Source organism: Helianthus annuus, chromosome 7, assembly GCF_002127325.2.
Source record: "Helianthus annuus cultivar XRQ/B chromosome 7, HanXRQr2.0-SUNRISE, whole genome shotgun sequence".
NCBI lineage: Eukaryota > Viridiplantae > Streptophyta > Magnoliopsida > Asterales > Asteraceae > Helianthus > Helianthus annuus.
This window is the reverse complement of record NC_035439.2, coordinates 120,971,762-120,994,930: the sequence shown is the minus strand read 5'-3', so window position 1 is coordinate 120,994,930 and position 23,169 is coordinate 120,971,762. Positions and strand designations below refer to the sequence as shown.

At 38.2% G+C, this 23,169-nt stretch overlaps 1 protein-coding gene across 2 annotated transcripts; it reads right to left on the bottom strand.

Moving 5' to 3' along the window:
- Nucleotides 1-9,809: 9,809 nt before the first annotated feature.
- Nucleotides 9,810-14,051, bottom strand: LOC110868371 (protein IQ-DOMAIN 1). Of its 2 annotated transcripts, none has more exons than XM_022117516.2 (5): nt 13,807-14,051; nt 12,904-13,000; nt 12,470-12,808; nt 11,882-12,103; nt 9,810-10,776 (listed from the first exon to the last, which is right to left on the bottom strand). In XM_022117516.2, exons 2-5 carry the CDS (start codon nt 12,976-12,978, stop codon nt 10,048-10,050), a joined length of 1,365 nt encoding a protein of 454 aa, XP_021973208.1. In that variant the 5' UTR covers nt 12,979-13,000; nt 13,807-14,051; the 3' UTR covers nt 9,810-10,047. The 2 variants fall into 2 exon arrangements, with proteins under 2 accessions (XP_021973208.1, XP_021973207.1); XM_022117515.2 differs by having other exon boundaries at nt 13,846-14,051.
- Nucleotides 14,052-23,169: the final 9,118 nt, after the last annotated feature.

The window sequence follows — 23,169 nt, the reverse complement described above, 5'->3', positions numbered from 1 at the left end:
GTTGTTTGGACTGAACCGCATCTCAGAAACAGGTAAACCGCATTGCCTTCATTCTCTTCAAGCTTCAAATCCCTCCTGTCCGGTTCACAACCACAGAGGGTGCATAAACAACTTCTTCAACAAGAAGAAGGAAGGGAATGTACGCGCACGCACATCAGCAACCCTGACTCCTGATCCTTCAAGAGCCACATCCGAGCAACACACCCGTTTCAAGCGAGTATGGGGTGACAAAACCGCAGACACTCATGAGTCGCTGCGGACACACCCATAGCTCCGCAAATGGTTGCTACGGAAGAGCCACAACTAAGTCATCACATAGATGAACGAAGCTACTTCAAGGAAAACTCCTCGGTATTGGAGCGTGAAGGAAGGTGGCTAAGGAAGAGGTGCGGACGAGATCCCCAATGATCATACGAGATCTCGTCGAACAACAAGCGGCCGAACAGCGGTAACAAGTCTGCTTATGACTTTGTTACTCTACTTGTAAGACGGATAGAATAAACAATGGTGGGCATTACCATGCCTATGACCATGTTTATTTGACCATTATCCAGATTCACATTGTTCGACCAAACGTGGCCAACAATGACGCAAGTACCCAACATTGTTCACACAACCGTGGCCAACAATGTCAAGCAACGAGGTAACCGCAAAGGACGTGCGGTTACTAGAGAGCTAATTGAAAGAACATGAACACCCCACAAAAAGGGATTATCATTAGATGTCCAATTAGGACAGAAGAACACTCTCTTCTTCATTCACCACCTCAAAGGTTGGTTCGAAGTTTGTGCACACCTTCAACCACCATCTCAGAGATTGGTTCGAAGTTTGTGCATACGCCCAGCAAGGTCTCAAGGTTGGTTCGACACACCAACAGGTGGCACCCAACCCGAGGCTGAGAATTTCGCATCAGACGAAACATTCTCACCGGTACGGAAGAGGCATCAAATGACCCTTCCAGATCTCCAGCTTGATTTACAAAGAGCAAAGACCATCTACATGGCCTAGGATCTTCTCCAGACTCCAAACTACCTTCTAAACACCATAGTCCAGTACTCCTCCCACATGCAACTTGCATATGGCAGCAACACTAGACTGGGGGGGACTTGAAGGGGTATGGTCCCAGATCTCGCGTCAGCATCGACCGCGAGTGACCATTACCCTTATCAAAACCCCCACTAGCTAACAACCTACTTATGTCCGTGCGGGAACGCATCGACACAGTGGTTGAATCCAATTTGTCCAGTGATGGAGGAGGACTTACCTGGAATATGAGAACGGTATAGCGATGCGGCTGGCACCGCATCTGGTGTATGAAAACGGAAGTATTCACAGAGATGCGGCCTGGCACCACATCCAGCGAACACTTCTATCAATAGAGAGAAGCTGGATAACAGCAGCAGTCACCACAGACGACGATGCGGCCTGGCACCGCATCTCGTGTATTTCTTGATCAAAGAGTAAGACGCGGGAACGTCTACAGTTACCGCAAACAGCGATGCGGCTTGCACCGCACCCTGTCTACTCATCAAGTGGGACTGACACCACAGAGCAAGTAGCACCAATGGCAGCCGCCTGTCAGGACTACGTAAGCAGCAGACTGACGTGGCGTCGCCTCCCCGGCCGACATGTCTGACACACCTGCAAAGGTGCAGCATGCCGTCAGTCTATCCATCCACCTCCTCCTTCACTCCTCGGCTATAAATACCAACCCCAAACCAGGTTTGAGGTATCTCTTGACAACTCTCTCACTACTACTACTATCATACTTTGCTTCCCAAGCAGACTACTGATTCTCACGCCGGAGAGTGGTAACAAGGAGCACCCCCACCCCATCCTCCTTGTTACGAGTCACGGTTTGTTTCCTTGTGCAGGAGATCGACCCACCGGTGATCCAGCCAGCGATCCTCGAGAGGAAGGGATTAACCCTTCTTGACGAGACCAGTGAGTTAATCCAACTCGGTTAACCATTGTTTCATCAGTCTCCTCGATGATAATGAATCCATAACTACTAACTAAGAGATAAAAGTTATTAGAGTATGAAGAAAAAATAAGAGGATGGAGAGAAATGTTGTGAAATAATAATAACTAGAACTGAGACCTGCCACAATGCGGCGGGAATTCTTTAGTTATAACTAAGTCGATCTAGGACCCGCACGTTATGTTAAACCTGTCAAACGGGAAAAAATAGACGATGTATAAACATTCACCCACACACGCACGTTGCATCGTGTTAACTCGCAAAATTTAGAACGAAACGTAAAACTGTTAAACCAAAGACACACGTTGGGATGTGTTAAGTCACAAAATTTAGAACCAAGCATAAGCGAAAAATTTGCGGAAATTAAAACTATAAAGGACCAAAGTTGAAAGTAAAAAAAGTTGTGAGGATAGATTGCAAAAGATAAAAAGTAAAAAAACAAATAGTTTTGCGTTAAAAGTAATTTATGAAATACTTTTGGGAAAAATCATTTTTTTTAAAACCCCCAAAGCCAAGGTTATGACAACCATATGCATAACCATTTTTTCTTTGGAAAACCCCCAAAGCACACCCCGCGTTGCGGCATGGCATAAAACGGTGTCAAATAGTACTAATGTTACACAACCGTCATCGACCACCAACACTGACTCGACCTAGGATCTGTGTGTTGCGACGAACCTGTCAAACATGAAAAAATAGAGGTAAAAACGTTGAAACACACATGCACGTTGCGTCCTGTTAACTTGCAAAATATAAAACAAAAGATAAAAAAGTTGAACCACACTCGTACGTTGCGTCGTATTAACTCGAAAAATTTAGAACTATACGTAAAACTAAAATTTGACAAAGATGAAAAGTATAAGTGACAAAAGTTGTGAAGTTAAATTGAAAATAATGAAAAGTTTTGGGTTAAAGTTAAAAAACAAATTATGTAGGGTTAAAATTGCAAAAGGTAAAACCCTTCGGGTTAAAAATAAAAAATCAAGTTTTTTTTTTTAAAGTCACAAAGCACAAGGTACAAGTGGTTATGCACAAAAACTTGCTTATTTATATATGGAAATATTTATTACATAGTTAGTCCCTGTGGTTTGCACAAAATAACATACTTAGGTACTAATAGTTTAAAATCACCTTCTAGGGTATTAACTTTTCATTTTGTAACGTTTGGAAGTATTAACTTCTAGGGTATTAACATACTTAATCCCTGTGGTTTGCACAAAATAACATACTTAGGTACTAATAGAATGTGATTTTAAACCTACAAATAACGTTAATACCTCCAAACGTTACAAAATGAAAAGTTAATACCCTAGAATGTGATTTTAAACTATTAGTATCTAAGTATGTTACTTTGTGCAAACCACAGAGACTAACTATGTAATTAACTCTATATGGAATAATAAGACTATTTATAGGTTAAAAATTTGATATTTAAAGATATTTTTTGTACAAATGTGAAACTGTAAAAATAATTAGTTTATCATTGCTCACGAACTAATAAAGGATGCGTGATAGTGAAATCAAGACCATTGCGCATAAGGCTATTCATAATCGTTTTATAAGTTTTTCATTGTCACATCATAAAGTGACAGTCACATCACCATACTACTCGCATTCACTTTTTTTACATTGAATGATGTAATGGTTTCACTAGTTTCACTAGTTTCACTAGTTTCACTGCCTCTAAATCAATTTTTATTTGTTATTTATGTATTTAAATCTGATTTTTAATATTAATTCAATTAGACGAATAAAATTAAAATGTGCATTCTATTAAAAAAGGTACATTAAATTTCAAAAACTTAATAAAAAGTGCAACAAAATTTAAAAACCTAAAAAAAGTGCAACAAAAAGAAAAACAATAGAAAACCTAAATTGTTGGGAATCATGTTGATGATTATGATCTGACGTGGGGGTTGTGGTGTGGGTGGTGGCGGTGAAGGCTGAGGTGGGATGGGTGTTGGCTGGAGAGAGGGTAGGTGTCGGCGGTAAAGTCTGAGTGTGTGAGAGAAAGAAAGTTGGAGAGAGAGAGAGATAGAGTGGTATATATTGACAGGATGTTGATCGGACAACAGACCTATATTGTTACTATGCTCGAACGTGCATTTTGGAACCCCACCATTCCGATTCTTTAATTCTTGGCTCAAAGAAGATGGCTTAAAAGATATTGTTTTTAATTTGTATAAAAGCATCACAAATATCCATCCCCCGGATAAACTAATGGCGACAAGACTCAAGGCAATTAAAGCCGCCATTAAGCCTTGGTGTGAAACAATTAAAGAAAGAAACAATGGTCTGGTACGAGAGCTGAAAAAAAAAGGTTGAACTCCTAGATACAAAATCCGAAAGTGTGGTATTATCAGACACCGAGGTAAAGGAACGGGAAGCTTGGCTAAAAGCGATCAACGAACTGGAAGATAATAAATTGGAGGATCTCAAACAAAGGGCCAAAGTCAAATGGGTGCAAGAGGGTGACGAAAATTCATCATTCTTTCATGGAATGATCAAAGGGCATAAAAAAACAACATGATAAATGGCCTTAGCTTCAACGGAGTGTGGGCCTCACAGCGGGACGAATTAAAGAATGGTATAAAGGAGTACTTTCAATTAGCTTTCATGGAAGACACGAACCCAAGACCGAAGTTCATTAACAACGGCTTCAAGCGACTCAACCTATCACAATCGGCCCTATTGGTAAAGCGGTTCTCTAAAGAAGAAATTAAAGAGGCGGTATGGAGTTGCGGCAATGAAAAAGCACCTGGGCCCGACGGATTCACATTCAAATTTCTCAAATCTTTTTGGGATATTTTTGAAACGGACTTGTACATAATGATGGATCATTTTTATGTGCATGGGACCTTGAGCAGGGGATGTAATTCCAGTTTTATTGCCCTTATCCCAAAGATCTCCAACCCTCACACTACTAACAACTTTCGGCCTATTAGTCTCATTGGATGCATCTCGAAAATTGTATCCAAAATCCTTGCTTCTAGGCTGAAAAAAGTGATCGGGACGGTGGTGAGTGATACGCAAACTGCATACATCGAAGGAAGAAGCATACTAGAGGGCCCGCTGATGGTAAACGAGGTCGTGTCGTGGACCAAAACAACTAAACGAAAAGCAATGCTTTTCAAGGTGGATTTCGAGAAAGCCTTTGACTCTCTAAACTAGCGTTTCTTGGATTCAGTGATGGAGCAAATGGCTTTCCCATGTCTCTGGAGGAAGTGGATATCGGGAATTTTGTCGTCGACAAGATTATCTGTTTTAGTCAACGGGTCACCTACCTTAGAATTTGACGCTCAAAGGGGCGTAAGACAAGGCGATCCATTATCCCCACTACTATTCATCATTGCCATGGAGGCACTTCACGTCGCAACTGAAAGTGCCAAGGAAACAAACATTTTCAAAGGTATTACACTTCCAAACACGGGGCCGACACTCTCGCATTTACTATACGCGGACGGTGTGCTTTTCATGGGAGAATGGTGCGAATCAAACTTTCATAACCTCGCCCGTATGCTGAGATGCTTTCACTTAGCATCCGGTCTAAAAGTTAACTTCTCGAAAAGTTCGTTGTATGGGGTGGGCGTCGACAACGGTGAACTATTATGTATGGCCTCTATACTTGATTGCAAATCGGAAGTCTTCCCGTTCGTCTACTTGGGCCTTCCGGTAGGGGCCAATATGAGTATTGTGAAGAATTGGAAACCCGTTGTTGAGCGTTTCGAAAAAAAAACCTCTCTTTGGAAAGCTAGAACCCTATCTTTTGGCGGGAGGGTCACCTTGATTAAAGCGGTTTTAGGAAATTTACCCACCTACTACTTCTCGCTTTTTAATGCCCCAACGGAAGTTCTTAAACGCTTGGAAAAAATCAGGCGAAAGTTTCTTTGGGGTGGTTGTCTTGATAACAATAAGATATGTTAGGCGCCTTGGTTTAAGGTCGTTGTACCTATGGAGCAAGGGGGATTGGGCATTGGAAGCTTGGCATCAACGAACAAAGCGCTTCTGGTTAAACGGTGCGTTAGGTTCAAAAACGAGCCTTCCCAACTTTGGGCTCGGGTCATATCGTCAATACATCAAGGGGTAAGAACACACCTTACCATTCCGCTTAAACACTCAATATGTGGGGTTTGGAAAGGTATAGTAAACATGGGTAGAGCATCAAGAAACAACTCGCTGGAGGTCGAAAATAGACTGAAAATACTGTTGGGGAAAGGAGATAAAACCTACTTTTGGCTTGATAAGTGGGTTGGTGACAGCTCATTAAGGGAGATCTTTCCAAACTTGTTCTATTTGGAACGTAATAAATATTGTACGGTACAGCAGAAGGCCTCGGTTCATCCAGGAACAACTTCGTGGGACTGTGGAATCGGAGGCATATTAAACTCAATTGTGACGGCTGAACGCTATACACTTATGCGATTGCTGGAAGATAAGGTTTTAGAAGACAAACCTGATGTATGGCAATGGGTATCGGGCGGTCAAACAATGGAGTTCCAGGTCTGTGATTTGCGGCGAGAGTTCGACACAATTCCAAGCATCCCAGAAACAAAAAACTTATTGTGGATAAACTGGATTCCAAAGAAGGTAAATTGTTTTTTTATGGCGAGCAGTCTTGAACCAAATACCAACTAGGGAGGCTCTAATCAAGCGCAAAATTTCGATTCCCTCAGATCGCTGCGTCATGTGTAGTAACGGGATCGAATATGCTGACCATCTCCTGGTAACCTGCGATTTTGCACAACAAGTCTGGACGGCAGTTTCGTTATGGTTAAAAGTTCCCTTACCCCGTTACCTACTAAGCGTAGTGGAGCTTTTGGAATTTGTGAGAAATCTTGGAGTTTCAAGCAACAAAAGGAAGGCGATTTACTTGGTGGTGGCGTCTGTTTACTGGTCATTATGGTTGGCCCGTAATGAAACAATATTCAGAAACAGAGTGCACCAAGTCTTCAAAGTAATTGGGGAAATTAAACTGCTTTCATTCTTGTGGATCTCTTCAAGGGCAGCAGCGGTTACGGAATGGGCAAAATGGCGTGAATTCAATATGAATCTGTAACTTGTAACTCGTTTTATTTTTGTTTTCCTTTTTATTTCCTTCCTGTACTGTACTCTATTCTTGAGCATCTTGCTTAAGTTAGTCTTTATAAATCGCTGCCTTTCAAAAAATATATATATTTAGAGAGTTGTAGAGATATGTAGAAGAGGGTATTTTTTTGAAATTATTAGTCTTTTCCTTGTTTTTTAACGGTCAAACTAACGTTTGACTAACGGTAGGATACAAGGTGTGATGGAATGTCCACCATAGGGTTTCATTTGGCAAAAACCGGAAGGTAGGGTGTCATATTGCAATCTGGACCAAACCACCGGGTGGCAAATTGCACTTTACTCTTATTATTATTATTATTATTATTATTATTATTATTATTATTATTATTATTACTATTATTACTATTATTATTAGAGAAAAATGCCCGGATAATCCCTGTGGTTTGTCTATTTTTCACCTTTAGTCCCTGACTTTCTAAAATTACAGTTATAATCCTCAACTTTTGCAATTTCGTTCCCGGATAGTCCCTAGCGCGGATAGGGTTAGTTTTTGGTGTTAAGTGGATATGAAATTAGTAATATGCCCTTGTTATTAAAAAAATAATGTTTAGATCTTATTATATTATTATTTCTCTTTTTATATATCTAAAAATTCAACATCAATTCAGATTCAAAACTACAATCAAATCAGATTCAAAGCTACAAATTCAACATCAATTATGAAAATCTTCATCTTCTTCTTTCTTGTTATTCGAATATGCAAGAAACACACAGTTAGTGTGTGTTTTCGAAAGAGAAGAACAAGTAGGTTGTTAAAACCTATATTAGATGTCGTTCAGCTGAATCTTTGATAGAGAAGTGAAGCTCTGAAAGTTGCGATAGTAAGTTGTTAAAACCTATATTAGATGTCGCTTCTTTCATGTAGTGCTGATATGTGTTTCTTCTTGAATTTGTAACGTGTCTCGAGTTCGGGTGTTTGTAAACTTGTTGGACATATTATAAAGCTTGTTATGCCAGTTTTGATGACGATTATCGTTTCATTGGTTCCGTTGCAGAGACACTGATGGTGGAAAACTGGTAAAGGGTAGGAGTCATTTAATATATCCATGGTTGGTATGAAAATTGTACCGTCAATAGCTTCTCCCAATCGTCTAATTAATTTCGTATAAATTTTAAAGCAATACTGATGTAGCAAAATGATATATTTTAAACATTTACACAAATTCTTCTTCTCTTTCTAGAACACACACTAATTGTGTGTTTCTTGCATATTCGAATAACAAGAAAGAAGAAGATGAAGATTTTCATAATTGATGTTGAATTTGTAGCTCTGAATCTGATTTGATTGTAGTTTTGAATCTGAACTGATGTTGAATTTCTGAATTGATGTTGAATTTTTAGATATATAAAAAGAGAGATAATAATATAATAAGATCTGAACATTATTTTTTTTAATAACAAGGGCATTTTAGTAATTTTATATTCACTTAACACCAAAAACTAACCCTCATCCGCGCCAGGGACTATCCGGAAACGATATTGCAAAAGTTGGAGACTATAACTGTAATTTTAGAAAGTTAGGGACTAAAGGTGAAAAATGAGCAAACCACAGGGGCTATCCGAACATTTTTCTCTTATTCTTCTTCTTCTTCTTCTTCTTATTATTATTATTTTTATTTTATTATTATTATTATTATTATTATTATTTATTTAAGTTATTTTTTTAATTATGTAGTGGGCTTGGCTTGGGCTTATGAAGGACTTGCCTCCATCTAATTAGTTGGATCAAGTCATCAAACAATGTTACCAAGTTTTTCTTTAATCCCTGCAACTATTCAATCAGGGTAAAGAGGAACACAAGATTACAAAAAGTAAATTAACTTTGATTGCTTTCAAAGATCTTTACAAGTAACTGTCTAAGCATTTGGTGAAAAACAAGACCCTTCGTGTTCATACGGGGACTTGACCTCGATCTGATGAGTTGGATGCGCCAGTATTACTAACTTGGTATTTCTTTAATCACTGCAACGATTCAAATTGTTACGAGGAACACGAGATTACAAGTAAATGAAACTTTTGTTACAGTAAGAGAGTTTTACAAGTTACTTTCAAGGTGTCTAGTAAAAAACGAGACACCTCGTGTTCATTCCGGTCTCTTATCGAAATGAACAACTAATGGGCTGTTTGGCAACATCTGAATGATTAAGTGTTGAATCAATAAGAGGTCTGAACCATTAAGTGCTGAACCAGTAAGATGTCTCCCCATTAAGAGTCCGTATAATGCTTAACCGTTCAGAGGCAAATGTCTGACCAATTCAGATTAGAAGTCTTAACCATTCAGACTCTGTATAACTCTTAACCATTTAGAGGCAAATGTCTTAACAATTCAGACATCTGCTCGTGAAACAAACAGTCTGAATCATTAAGTGTTGAACCAGTAAAAGGTAAAGGTCTGAACCATTAAGAGCCTCATTAAGAGGTAAACAAACAGCCCCTAAGATGTATATATATACGTGATCTATTTATTTAAATCTTTGTTTTATTTTCTTTACATTTGCTCCAACAACTTTACCTAAAACAAATTGAGGATTAAGCTACAAGAAATCAATAAAGTTGGATACTCCATTTAGAGTAATAAAGATGAGATTCATCATGACATACAATGATGTTGCTGCTCTAGCAAGTAATCAATCAATTTTTTCAGGAAAAAAAAAGCAAAATTATGACTTATGAGCACATCAAAAGCAAAGCATAAAATGTTAGTATTTTAAACAATAAACTGTAATAAAAAAATTAATCTCAATCAAAGTAATTTTTAATATTCATTTTGAACATGCACACAAGACAAACAAGAAAGAAAGAAAGAATTCAGACACAAACCTTAACCTTTCATCCCTCAATCAAATAACTTAAATCACAACAAATAAATCTTTACTTTCTTTTCTTTTCTTTTCTTAATGTAGTAGACCTTATAGAATTAATTTACTAAACATTGCACAATACTTTCTTTACTCACTTGCCTACACATTCTGTTCCACACCAATGCCAATGTTGCTTCCTACCTTTGGCGGGCCCGAATGACGCCGAGGCCTAGCCGGTGACGCCGGAAACGAAAGCCGTTTCTTAGCGTTCAAACCCGACCCTTTTTCCGGGGTGGTCACATCATTGATCTCAACCGGGCCCAACGGGCTTTGACCGCGTAATTTAGCTTTCGCGGACTTGGTAGGCGCCATGTAGCTAGGAACCGACGGTGAGCTAGCCAAACTCTCGTCATCTCTAACCGAAGAACCCGCAATGCTATGTCTTCGATTCTTCTCCGACTGCACGCTAAAAACACTCTTCGTGTCCTCATCTGGGCCCGGCTTGAACTTTCGTGACCCGATGGGAACACCCGCCTTTGCTTGCGGGGTTGGAGGCGTGGAGTTGAGTTGGTGACGGGCGTATGACTTGGCGATTTCGCTCCCGGTGATGTTGATACCGCTTCTGACCGATGCGTGATCACTTGCGTGATCTTTGTCAGCTAATGGGCGGGCCGCCATGTATCTCTCGAGCCAGCTCCAACCCCATTGCGGATTTGTGGGGTCCATGAAGAGCAAGTTTGTTGTCCTTGATGACTTCTTCCATGGTTGCTGATGAGAAAATGAATACGCCATTGCCCTTTCCCGTCTCATTGTCGCCTCATATTTGCTTAGTAGTTTTGCTTCGATCTCTTCTTTTGATTGCAGACTATCGTTCCACTCTTCTCCCATCTGTTTGTTCACTCACAATAATTCATACATACATAATTATGAATATATATATATATATATATATATATATATATATATATATATATATATATATATATATATATATATATCTATATATATATATATATATATATATATATATATATAAAAGAGAGTTAACTGCCATTTTCGTCCCTGTAATTTGTCCAATTATGCCGGTCCAAGCTAAATTTCAAATTTGTACCATTTCCGTCCCTGACGTTCTTGAAACATGCCAGTTCCGTCCAAAAAAACTAGCATCCGTTAAAACCTGCTGGTATAATTGGACAAACCACAGGGACAAAACTAGCATAGCAGAGATTTTTGGACGGAACTGGTTTAAAGAATGTCATGGACGAAAATCGTACAATTTGAAATTTGGCCTGGCATAATGGACAAATCACAGGGACGAAAATGTAGGGCTGTAAACGAACCGAACGTTCAGCGAACAGTTCGTGAACCGTTCGGCGGGAAGTTCGTTTATGTTCGTTCGATAAGCTTAACGAACGAACACGAACAAAGGTCTCGTTCGTTCGACTGCGTTCATGAACGTTCGGTAATATGTTCGTTTATGTTCGCTCGTGTTCGGTTTTTTATGTTTATTTTTCTAAAAGTTTTTAACGTTTTATTAATTTTTTACTTTCCCCCATATGTATTATTTCCCTCTCTCTGGCGCTCTCCCTCTTTTGATATCACGCTCCTTCATTCAGTTTATCTCCAATCGATTGAGCCCAATATTATCCATCCCTTCAATCTTTAAATGGTTATATTTAACTACTTTCGTTATGTACAATGTTTAAGATTAACGATGCCTTTTTTTTTTTTTTTTCAAAATTAAAGTTCATTTGTGTTCGTTTGCGTTCATGGTTTGTGTTCACGAACTGTTCGCGAACAACCAAAATTCTTTAACGAACGAACATGAACACAAACTTCCGTTCACCATGTGTTCGCGAACAGTTCACGAACATCCAAATTTCCTTAACGAACGAACACGAACATAGCCTTGTTCGTGTTCGTTCGGTTCGTTTACAGCCCTACGAAAATGGCAGTATATCTATAAAAAAAGAATTAAAGAAGTAAATCAAACCTGCAAGCTCTCGATTTCTTTAGCGCGTTTTTGAAGGAGTTGTTTTTGAAGTGCTTGATTCTCCTCGGACATTCGGATCCTTCTAGAATTGATTTGAGAGTGCACGCGAGACAAGTTTTGCATGCATTTAAGCGTGTTCGCTGTTTGTCGTTTCACAGCAGGACCTTCAACCAGTGTCTTCAATCTCACTAGACCTCTTAATGCCCTCAAAGCTCTTCTTGCCTGCAAAAGAAAAACAAATTTAGTCATTTCATTTTATATTGAATTTCAATGAGCTAAAAGATAATATGACCAAATAGGATATACTGTTAAAGTAATTGGCCAAAAATCAGTGGCAGCCTAGCGATTCCGGCCAAATTCTGGTCAGATTTGTGACTAAAACCTGTTAATTCTGGCAACTAATCCAATCTACTTGAAAATATAGGTCGAAAAAGGTATTAAAACATGTCTACTTAAAAAAATATATATAAAAATGTGTGTATATACATATAAAACTGAAAATGCCTGTACCCCACCGGCTGACTAGCGCCTAGCAATTCTTACAAAACTGGAAAAAATTTATGAAACTGGAATTAACATTTGACGTACCAAGTACCCACGAAACGTGGTTTGAATTCTGATAGCAGCTACTTCCTCCTTTGATTTCCCTGAATACCGAGTCAACTCAGCGAGTCGAACAGACTCAGCAGCAGCCTGGGCAGCGGCGGCAGCAGCCTGAGATGCAGCGGCAGCTGCTGCCGCAACTGAATAGGCATGTTTTGCCTGCTCATCCTCCACCTCAATCGGTTTCACTTCTTCCAGTGGCGGAATCTGATGAGAATTATCAGGTTCTACTATCGGAGGATTCGGAGCCACTGTTGGAGCTACTATTGGAGCAACAGGTGGTTCTAACGATTTATCATCCGCATATGCGTTCTTCTTTGATTTCTATAACCGAAAACAAATTTTATAGAAATTTAAATATAATCATGACATACAAAAAATATAGTGATTTGAATAATTTGATCATATTTTTGTCAAACCTGATTTTTCTTTTCTTTGGAGCTTGGACTCAACACCTTTTTAATCGACGATAACCAATTGCCTTTTCTCCCCATTACTTATGATTTATCGATTAGCCTGTGTCAAATTCAACGTAGGTTATAATCCGGATGAAGAACGTTAACGATATACCAATACATTTGACTATTTGAAGTCAAACGTATTGGTCTCAAATTTAACAAGGAGACAGTTTTAACTTTTAATTAAGAATGTAGTTTTGATTGACATGAAATAAAGAGTTATTAATTAACATTAATACCGTATTAATATTAACGTGTGAGTTTAATTAATGTATATGAAAAATCTAAGAATTCAGATCATCTTGAAGTTAGGTATCAATCTCTTTGACTTTTAAAAGTCAAACAACAATGTTTTAACAATATACAGTTAAATCACACAATGATGTATAGAGCAATTGACCCCTGAATCCATTCATGGGACCAAATCAAATCTTTACCATGATCAAATTTATTAATTTTATAAAAATGCAAGAAACTACAACAAACCCTAATTTCTAAAAAAAGCCAAAAAAACAAATAAATAAGATCAAGATCCATATAATTATGCAATATACATTCCAATTGATAAAATAAACTTCACAAATTCAACCAAAAACACCATAATTACACATCAAGAACTTAAATTGCAATTAAAAATCAAAACTTTCATCAAGATCCATCTAATTAAGCATTGCCCATATGAAAAAAAAAATGAGAGAAAAACATCAAATAACTGAACAAAACACATCAAGATCAGATTTTTAACAAAAAGATCCAACAAATAATCTAATTAAGCATTGCCCAGATGATGAAATGTAAGAAAAACATCAAATAATTGAAGAAAAACACATCAAGATTAGATTTTTAACAGAAAGATCCACCTACCAACAAGTAAACAGTGGTTTAAGGATTCAAGAGGCTTACAATTAAGTGAATCTTGGTTGGATCTTTGAGGGTGTAAGTTTCAAAAGGGTGTGAATTTTGGCATGTATAGAAGAACAGAAAACAAAAGAGAAGAAGATAAAAAGATGGGGGCCTGTGAGAAAGAGATAGAAAACCAGATCTTGTTCATGGGTGTTGGAGAGAAGAAGAATAATAAGTAACAGCTGGTTTTGTATGGATTGACCCCACTTCTAATCTTTCTATAGGTTGGAGCAGATCAACTTACATATTTTTTTATTAGTTATGGTTGTTAAAATATTAATTTATTGTTTTGTTGGTATAATAATTTTATTATTTTCCTAGGAGTGAGCATCGACTATGAATAATGTGATAATTGTTTGACTTCATTCTTTTAAACAGATTACTTGAGTTGTAAAATGTATACTATCTGTATACATATTAATTTATAAGACTAGATGGTATGGGTTATTGCTCCACATCAGCATGTTAACGTCCGGTATATAACTCTGGGGGCGTCAAAGATGAGTTTGTGAGTGGCTTAATGAGCTTTAAGGTATGTGCTGTGGTGGCAGGGTAACTTAACTGGTTTTGTTGGTTAATGTTATAGGGTGGAGGGTATGGTTCAATTACTCTATCGTTTTTTTTTTTTTTTTGAACGGCAAATTTGGATCACTGACAGACCATTGGAGTATCATCGTGCCACCAGCAGAACCACCCGAACATATCCATCTCCATTAGGCAATAATGCCTATACATTAATTCAGGAGCAAACCCAATAAATCTGGGAAAACCCCCTTTGTGGGAATCGAACCCATGACCTAATGGTCATAAGCCTTATCCCACCACCAAGATACCACTAGGCTATAATGCCATGGATTCAATCACTCTATCGTGTTTGAGTTATTCTCAACCCAATAATAACATGCCATGTCAAGTCTCCATTTCACTTCCCATTTTGCACTCAATCAAAGGGTATGGTTCAATCACTTTAGGGCGTTTGAGTTATATATTTTTTAGGCTCAAACTATCTACACACTTGGTGTGTAGATAGCCACCCCAAAAAAGTGCTTTTTTATCCTATATGCACACCTTGCAGTGTCGAGCTATATGCAAACCGCGGCGTTTTGGTCCGATTAACCAGACAAAGACTGACGGGTCTGTTGACCGGATCAAAACGCCGAGCTTTGGCCGCGTTTTGGTCCTGTCAACCAGACAAAAGACTGACACTCGGTCTGATTGGCAGGATCAAAACGCGACCAAAGCTCGGCGTTTTGGTCCTGTCAACAGACCCATCAGACACCCGTCAGTCTTTGTCTGGTTGACCGGACCAAAACGCCGTGCTTTGGCCACAGCTTGACACTGCAGGGTGTGCATATATGACAAAAACACTTTTTGGTGTGCATATAGGCACATTGGTGTGCCAATAGGTACACCCATTTTTTATTTCTGGAAATTATAAATTATGCATAAATAAATAAAGAGTAAGTTACAAAACTCGTCCTTTATGTATGCATGTTATTGCAAATCATGTCCTTTATCTTCAATAATTACATTAATCATACCTAATGTTTACAAATCATAAAATGTTATATCCTTTATCCCAAACCTTAGTTAATTTTCTCAGTTAATTGTAGTCACGTGGGGCCACGTGAGAGCATTAATGTCTTTACCATTAATGTTTTTAAATGAGGAGAAATAGATGGGTAGGTTAAAAGACATTAATGCCCTCAAGTGGGCCCCACGTGACTACAATTAACTGAGAAAATTAACTGGGTTTATGGTAAAGGATATAACATGTTAGGATTTGTAAACATTAGGTGTGATTAATGTAATTATTGAAGACAAAGGACATGATTTACAATAACATACATATATAAAGGACGAGTTTTGTAATTTACACATAAATAAAACATATTTTAAACTAAATAAAAGTACTTTTAATTAAAAAACACATTACATAAAACTAGAAAATTAAACAATAATAAACCTAATATTTAGAAATTGCATGGCCAACTATATTTTTTTTTACGATATCTCGTTTCCGCGCTAGAATAAACTGCAACATCTCGGGTGAAACATGGTCGTGTGGCTTAGTAAATGTCTCTAAATCCCGATCATACAAAAGTTGTTTCACCGCCTCGCGTTGTTCCGCCACTGACGCTATGGTGTCTTCATCGTGTTTCTTTTTTATATTCGACAACTCTATCGCCCGTGCTTTTTTTTCTTCTTTCATAAGAGTGTATTGCGCGAGCTTCTCGGTCAAAGCCGTTTTGCTATCGGTTGGTGATGTTGCGGCCCTCTTTTCTTTCTTTTTTGATCTTGTTGGTGAGGGGTCTACGTTTATGTCCGGTATATCGCTATTGAACTCAGTTCCCGGTGTACCCGTATTGTAGGTATCCGAATCGGACGACTTTCTTTTTTGTCCCGAACTTCCACTATCTTCACCCAACAATGGTACCGGTGCCCATTTGTCATGTTTACGAACAACCTCCCATGCCTCAGTATGATGAAAACCACTCGGATATTTTGATTTGAAATCTGTTAAAGCCCTATTCATGACCTTGATGTCGCCACACCCAATAACACGAATACGATCCTACATATATAACAAATATAAAGTAAAAAATAATTAAACAAAAACAATGTTATGGAAAATATTTTTAAATGTTCAAAAAAAAATTGTTACCGCTTGTTGCCAAAGGCCGTTGAAGTAGTTTATCTTAGTCAACATAGGCATCCATTTTGAACGTACTTGATGAACTATTCGAGTACTTCCACCGACCGTTTCGTTGTAATGGTTGAGAACTTTTTTCCAAAAATTGTCCCATTTTTGTTGGTTGCCTTTTATCTTGTTTAAAGAACAATGAACCCATGCATTGGCTAAGGCCTCTTCTTATTTTTTTCGTCCAACTTTGACGCTCCGCCTTGACTCCCTTTTGTTTCGGCTCACTTGCTTCACCAATATCATCGTCTTCATCCTCATATTCTTCTTCGTCCTCGCCATTATCTACATCCAAATGTTGTGTTTCGGGGACAACCTCTAAATCTTGGTCTTCATCGTAGATAGGAAGTGGGCGTTCGACATTCTCTCTTGGTGATTGAATTGGCGGGCTCCTAAATGCAAATGGATCGAACTCGGTTGTGAAGCTTGGGTGTGAAAATATTTGTGGTGGAAAATTAGGTTGGGTGCTATAAAAAGTCGGTTGTGAAGGTTGGGGGTAAAAAAATTGAGGTTGAGAGGTTGGTGAATATCCGTAGGAGGTTTGAACCGGTGCACTCGGACCTCTAGAATCACCTTGTCTCGTTTGCGAAACCTTTTTTCTTGAATCCGATCCTCGGCTAGCGGAACCTTTTTTCTTAGGTTCACCTTTGTTTTGTTTATCCATGGTGTTTGTGGGTGTAGAGAGAGAGAGATGTTTGAAAGAGTTGTGTGTTAAAAATGATTAAAAATTGTGGTTTAAATAAAAAAAGGGTAATGGTCACTTGCTTGCAATGGTCAAAAAATAGTGGGTAACGGTCAAAAAATTGTTCACCGTTTCATCAATCATCATCGGTGACTATACACCGAAAAATGCTATCACCGAACCTCGAATCTTCATCACCGATTTAGCGGCACTCATTCACCGATCGGTGAATGGCATACCCCGACCAATTCACCGAACCATACCGACCGGCCTAATACTATTGCAAGGTATAGGACTTGTCCCACATCGGTTGTATGGGCAACTGATGTGAGGTTTATATACCAAATGGGCTCTCTCACCCACCAGACTAGTATTTTTGGTTGAGTTCTCTCGTTTGGTATGTAATAGTGGTATCAGAGCTTCCAATTCTCGACAGTTCTGTATCAATTCGTCCGTTTTGTTTGATTCGATTCATTAGGGTTAATCATTTGTTCGATTAATCCTGTTTTAGCGTTCGATTCTTACTGAATTGATCGTTGTTCGATCAATTCCTCACATCGCGTTCGATTCTTACTGAATTGATCGTTGTTCGATCAATTCCTCACATTGATCCGTCCGTTTTTGTTCGATTCGATTCAATAGGGTTAATCATGTCACACCCCGACCACGTAAAACAACAAAACGTGGCGGAAACGTCGGGGAGTGTTGTAACAGAATCATTGTTTCACAACCATGGATTAAACAGTTTCGTTTTATTGAATTAAGTGTATTGTATTACATTGGAATTTGAAAGAAAACATGTACCAATAGTCTTGTATCTTTTAATATCACTAAAGCCTCGTCCAATCCTATGTGAGAGTACACCAATATCATCATCAAGCATCATCAACTATTGTACCTGAAACACATGTGAAAATAGGTACATCAGCATAAAAATGCCGGCGAGTACATAGGTTTTGTTTGAGTGTCGGGTTCATGGCTAGTTTGCATGTTGCAATACTTATTTAAAAACCTTATTTTGAAAAGTATAGTATTGCGACATAATTAACCAACTCAAATCGAGTTGGTTATAATGTATAAAATCTCGTAACCATGATTCTTAACTCCAAAACATTTGTTTAGTTAAATTCAGATTGTAAATCGTTTTGAAATAAAAACTTGAATAGTATATATATATCGTCAGAAAAACCTTGTAATATATCTTTGTTTCGATAACCTTGCCCAAGTGATCTAGATAACGCAACGACATATAATGTATTAAAAGCACTTATATATAGGAAGTACCAGCGGCGTATCCACCATGCTTTTAACACATTACACCCGCCCCGTTACCTAATCACTTCCCTAACCCAACGATTCAAACAGATTTCAAACGGTTCATGTCAGACAATGGTTACAAACGTTTCACATAGTCAAGTAGTCACAAACGGTTCACATAGTCAAGTAGTCACAAACGGTTCACATAATCAAGTAGTCACAAACGGTTCACATAATCAAACGGTTACAAACGGTTCACATAGTCCAACGGTTCACCTAATCAACGGTTACAAACGGTTCAAAATGTAAAACAATGTGTCCATATGCTGGATGAGCATAAGCGACAAAATGTAGTATATGGGAATCAATGTGCTAGCATGTTAAGTGAACATACGTAGCAAAACATAATGAAATCATGTACTATAGTGTACTAATGAACATAGCAAGTATAGAACATGAAAAACATGAAAGTAACAAGTAGGCACATGTGTTCCACCCCAAAACAGTTTGAAAACAGTAAAAGAGGGGACTATGTACTCACTTGAGGGTGCTTAGAAGTCTTGAACAACAACCAAGCAAAGCTAGAGGGATCACGGAATCAAACGGCACCCTATATAGGTAACTATGTAAATATCCGGACCTAAATCGGGAGATCGGATAGAATGAGGTCTTGTAAATCAAATGAGTGTTGGAACTCATGTGATATGGTTTAACAAAGCCTACATACTAAAATGAAACCTAACCTAAGTGCTTTCGACCCGTTACGATCCATTAAGGTAGCTTACGCTACTTTAACGTGTCGTTCGCGCAAACGCGCGTTCGAGACGTCTAACTAGTCCTATGACAAGTGTTATATGCCTAAACATGTTTATTTATGTTGCATAATCAGTTATGTGACAAATGTTTAGGTTACATATGCTTAAGATCCAATTATGCATGAAAAGGGCATTTTGGTAATTTACCTAAGGCATATAAACTACCTATCATACAACTACTTAAACTAGGTGACCTTAAGGTATAACCTCGTAAGGTTATTCCCTATGCAACTATAGTCACTAAACATGCTTGATCGGATCCTAATGATCGTCCAAACGGGTCGAGTTCGAAAGTTTAAGCGGTGGTTTAGACCGCTTGACTTACGACTCTAAACAAGCACTAAACTAAAAGTGACGAGCTAAACATGTTAAAACATGCTTAACTAAGTTAGAAAACAGGTTTTTGATATCAGAACAAAGTGTTTTGATACCAAGAGTAGTTTGGTTGCAAAATACGCTTAAATTGCGCATTTTGACCGAAACTACGACTCGTCACTATGCCTAGTCAACGTGGTAATCAGTAGGTATAGTCACAAAGGACCATAACCATCGTGATTACGCTCACGTTGCAAAGTTCAAACGAACTTCTCGTTGACCATCTCGTGGTCAAAGCTGAAAGTCAAACAAAGTTTGACTTTCACACTCGAAAAGCGATAAAAGAACGAAAGAGGACTTACAAAGGGTCCAAATAGATTTGGTTCCAAGTATTCTCAGGTAGGTAGTGAATAATCACAACCACTTAGAGAAATCTCAGACCAAATGTGCAGAAAATGGAATTAGGGCCATGCTATATATAGTTTTCGCAAAACTGTTAAGATCATTTCTTGGAGAAGAGGGAATGATCTAGGCCTTACAAGTGTTAGAGAATGATTGGGGGACTTGTTTTCCACACAAACCAGCCCATAGCATGAAAAACCATGGATCAAAACCATTGGAACAAGTGAGAATGACCAGATTCAATGTTTCTACAATTCTGATGTGCTGGGTACTGCTTACGGACCGTAAGCAAAGGTCCATACGGACCGTAAGGGACCTGCAGACCAGCAACTTTCAAATATGACAGATTTAGCCCTTGAAGCCCCAAACTTGGTTTTCGATGCATTTTTGACACGTTTAGCCTCGTTAACCCCATTTCAAAGCTCTAAAATGAAGTTAAAGTACAGGGAACTTAAAATGTGCTCAAAAATATCTCGGATGTCGGTTCGTTTGGTCGTACGGTTGCGTTGTTCGGTTAATTACGACGGAAGTCGTAACGAATGCAAAAACGATCCAAATTTAGCAACGAATGGAATTTTATCATGCCAAACACTAAAATAAAATATTTTAATGCTTACATAAATTTTTGGATGTTCGGATGTATTCAGAACGTAAGATATGCGCGAAAATGCAAACTTATGCACTTTTTGACGCTTTTAGTCCCTGAATGAGCATAAAGTTTATTTTAGTACACCGAACCCCTCAAGGCCTATTTCTAAGATATGTAAAGGATATTTAGCGTGTGTTTAACTTATGATCAAGTTCCGGATTGTTCGTTACAGTACAAATCGGCATACTTTCGCAGTTTGTCGAATTTAGTCCCTGTAAGCGAATAAACTTGATTTCGGCATACCAAACCATCCAAAACTTATTTCTAAGTTATGTAAAGGTTATTTAAGGTATGTTAAGCCTATGTAACTATTCCGGAGTGTTTGTTGCATTAAACTGGTTACATTTACGCATCAGATCGCGTATAACCTTCCAGAAAGCGATTTAAAGCCCGAAATCGAACAAGAATTGATATGTGCAAATGATACACATATTTTCACAAATCCCAAGTATGAAACACAAAATTTCATTGGTTTGGTATTTGTTTGACGGTCACAGTGACACAGGTGTCATAAATCATTTGTTCGATTAATCCTGTCTTAGTGTTCGATTCTTACTGAATTGATCATTGTTCGATCAATTCCATAATTCGTGAAAATTGTGATTCAAGTCAACCATTATGACGACAACAACCAGAAATCAAGAATGGGAAAAAACAATCAAGGAACATGATTCTACTCTCAAAAGATTGGAGTTGTCTACGGATCAAAATCTATCAGAACTAATAGGAATCAAAGCGTCAACAGACAAAAATTCAACATATATGGAGTCCATTAAGTCACAAATAATTGCAATTATGAAGAAATTGGATAGTATGAGTGACACAGGGGGTAGTGGTACTGAGAATGAAGATAGTGAGAGGGTTGTTAATGCTGATAGAGGATTCTGAAGTAACAACAAGTTCTTAAAGATTGAATTCCCTAAGTTTGATGGTAATGATGTAGAGGGATGGTTATATAAATGTGAACATTTTTTCACCATTGATGAAACACCAGATAGGTTTAAACTGAGATATGCGGTTGTACACTTAGAAGGAAGAGCTATACAATGGCACCAATCTTTCATCAAATCTAGTGGGATGACCTTGTCACAGATGCCTTGGAATGAGTATGTAAGGTCAGTGTCAGCAAGATTTGCAGCAAACCTGATAGAAGATGCTATGGGGGCTTTAAAAGCTTTAACTCAGACTGGAAGTTTGGATGACTACTGTGATAAATTTGATTCACTTTTGAACAAGGTAACCCTTTGTCAAGAATACACTGTGAGTTTGTTCATAGAAGGGTTAAAACCTGATGTTAAATGCCATGTCAAATTGTTCAAACCTACAACCCTTAGAGAGGCGTATACCTTAGAAAGATTACAAACACAAGCCAATGAAATTCTAAATCCTGTGAAACCAACTTACTGTAACAACCCGAATTTGGTTGTTCCTGTTTTACCGTCATTTCTTTTGTAAACACTTGTACTCTGAGATTCGATGATTATCAATGGGTTGAGCTATATTTAAACGCATTTTATATCGCTTATTTATCGCAGTTATCGAATTTAACGCTTATCACAACGCAAACTCAATGCAAACTCGAAACGCGGATTTATTATATTATTTGTGTTATTTATGTGTTTATTTGTTTTGTATGTTATGTGAGTATCAACGCATCGCTTAAAACGCTAAAACGCTCACTCACTAGACTTGATGTAACGTGCTAACACACAACGCAACGCAACGCAATACTTGACATCTCACTAAAATACTTAAAGTACTCAAACTAGCTAACGCAACAAAACGTATAAAACGAACATCCGACGCGTGAAACGAGAGCTAATTACACAAAACAACTCCCTTCTAACGAAGCCAGCAGCTTCGTACGAAGGCAGTGCCTTCGTACGAAGGCAACCAACTTCGAACCAAACTCTCAGCCCTCCTCTATAAATACCAAGCTCACTTCTCCATTTCACCATTGCTGCCATTTTCGCTCCCAACCTGCTGACCTTCGATTTTTCAAGTAAGATTTACTATTTTTACATGTTATACGACATTTTCCACAACGATTTTCCATGAGTTTAGCTCCGATTTCATCAAAACTTCACTATTTCCACCTAAACTTCATCTTTTCATCTAAACTTCTTTATTTTTATGAAAACCTCCATTCTTTTTACAAAAACCTTCATCTTTTTCATCAAATCTTCTTATTTAATACGGATCTACACTTAACCGAGTGTATTGGGCCTAGCTTCGGCTTCCCAAGTTAGAAATTTGCAGATTTCACACTCACTAAGTGTTAATCTAAGTGAGAACCCTTTAAAACTCGATTTTCACACAAAAAATGGACCAAAACCGACACATATTTCGTTCACTGGATAGTAGGAGGAAGTGTTGTCGAAACCGTCATGAAAAGGACTCGAAAATACATCTGATTCAGGCGAAAACACAGCTCCGAACGCCGAAAACAGCCACTTACGTGAACCAGACTGGTTGGTACGAAGCCAGGCTTCGTACGAAGGCA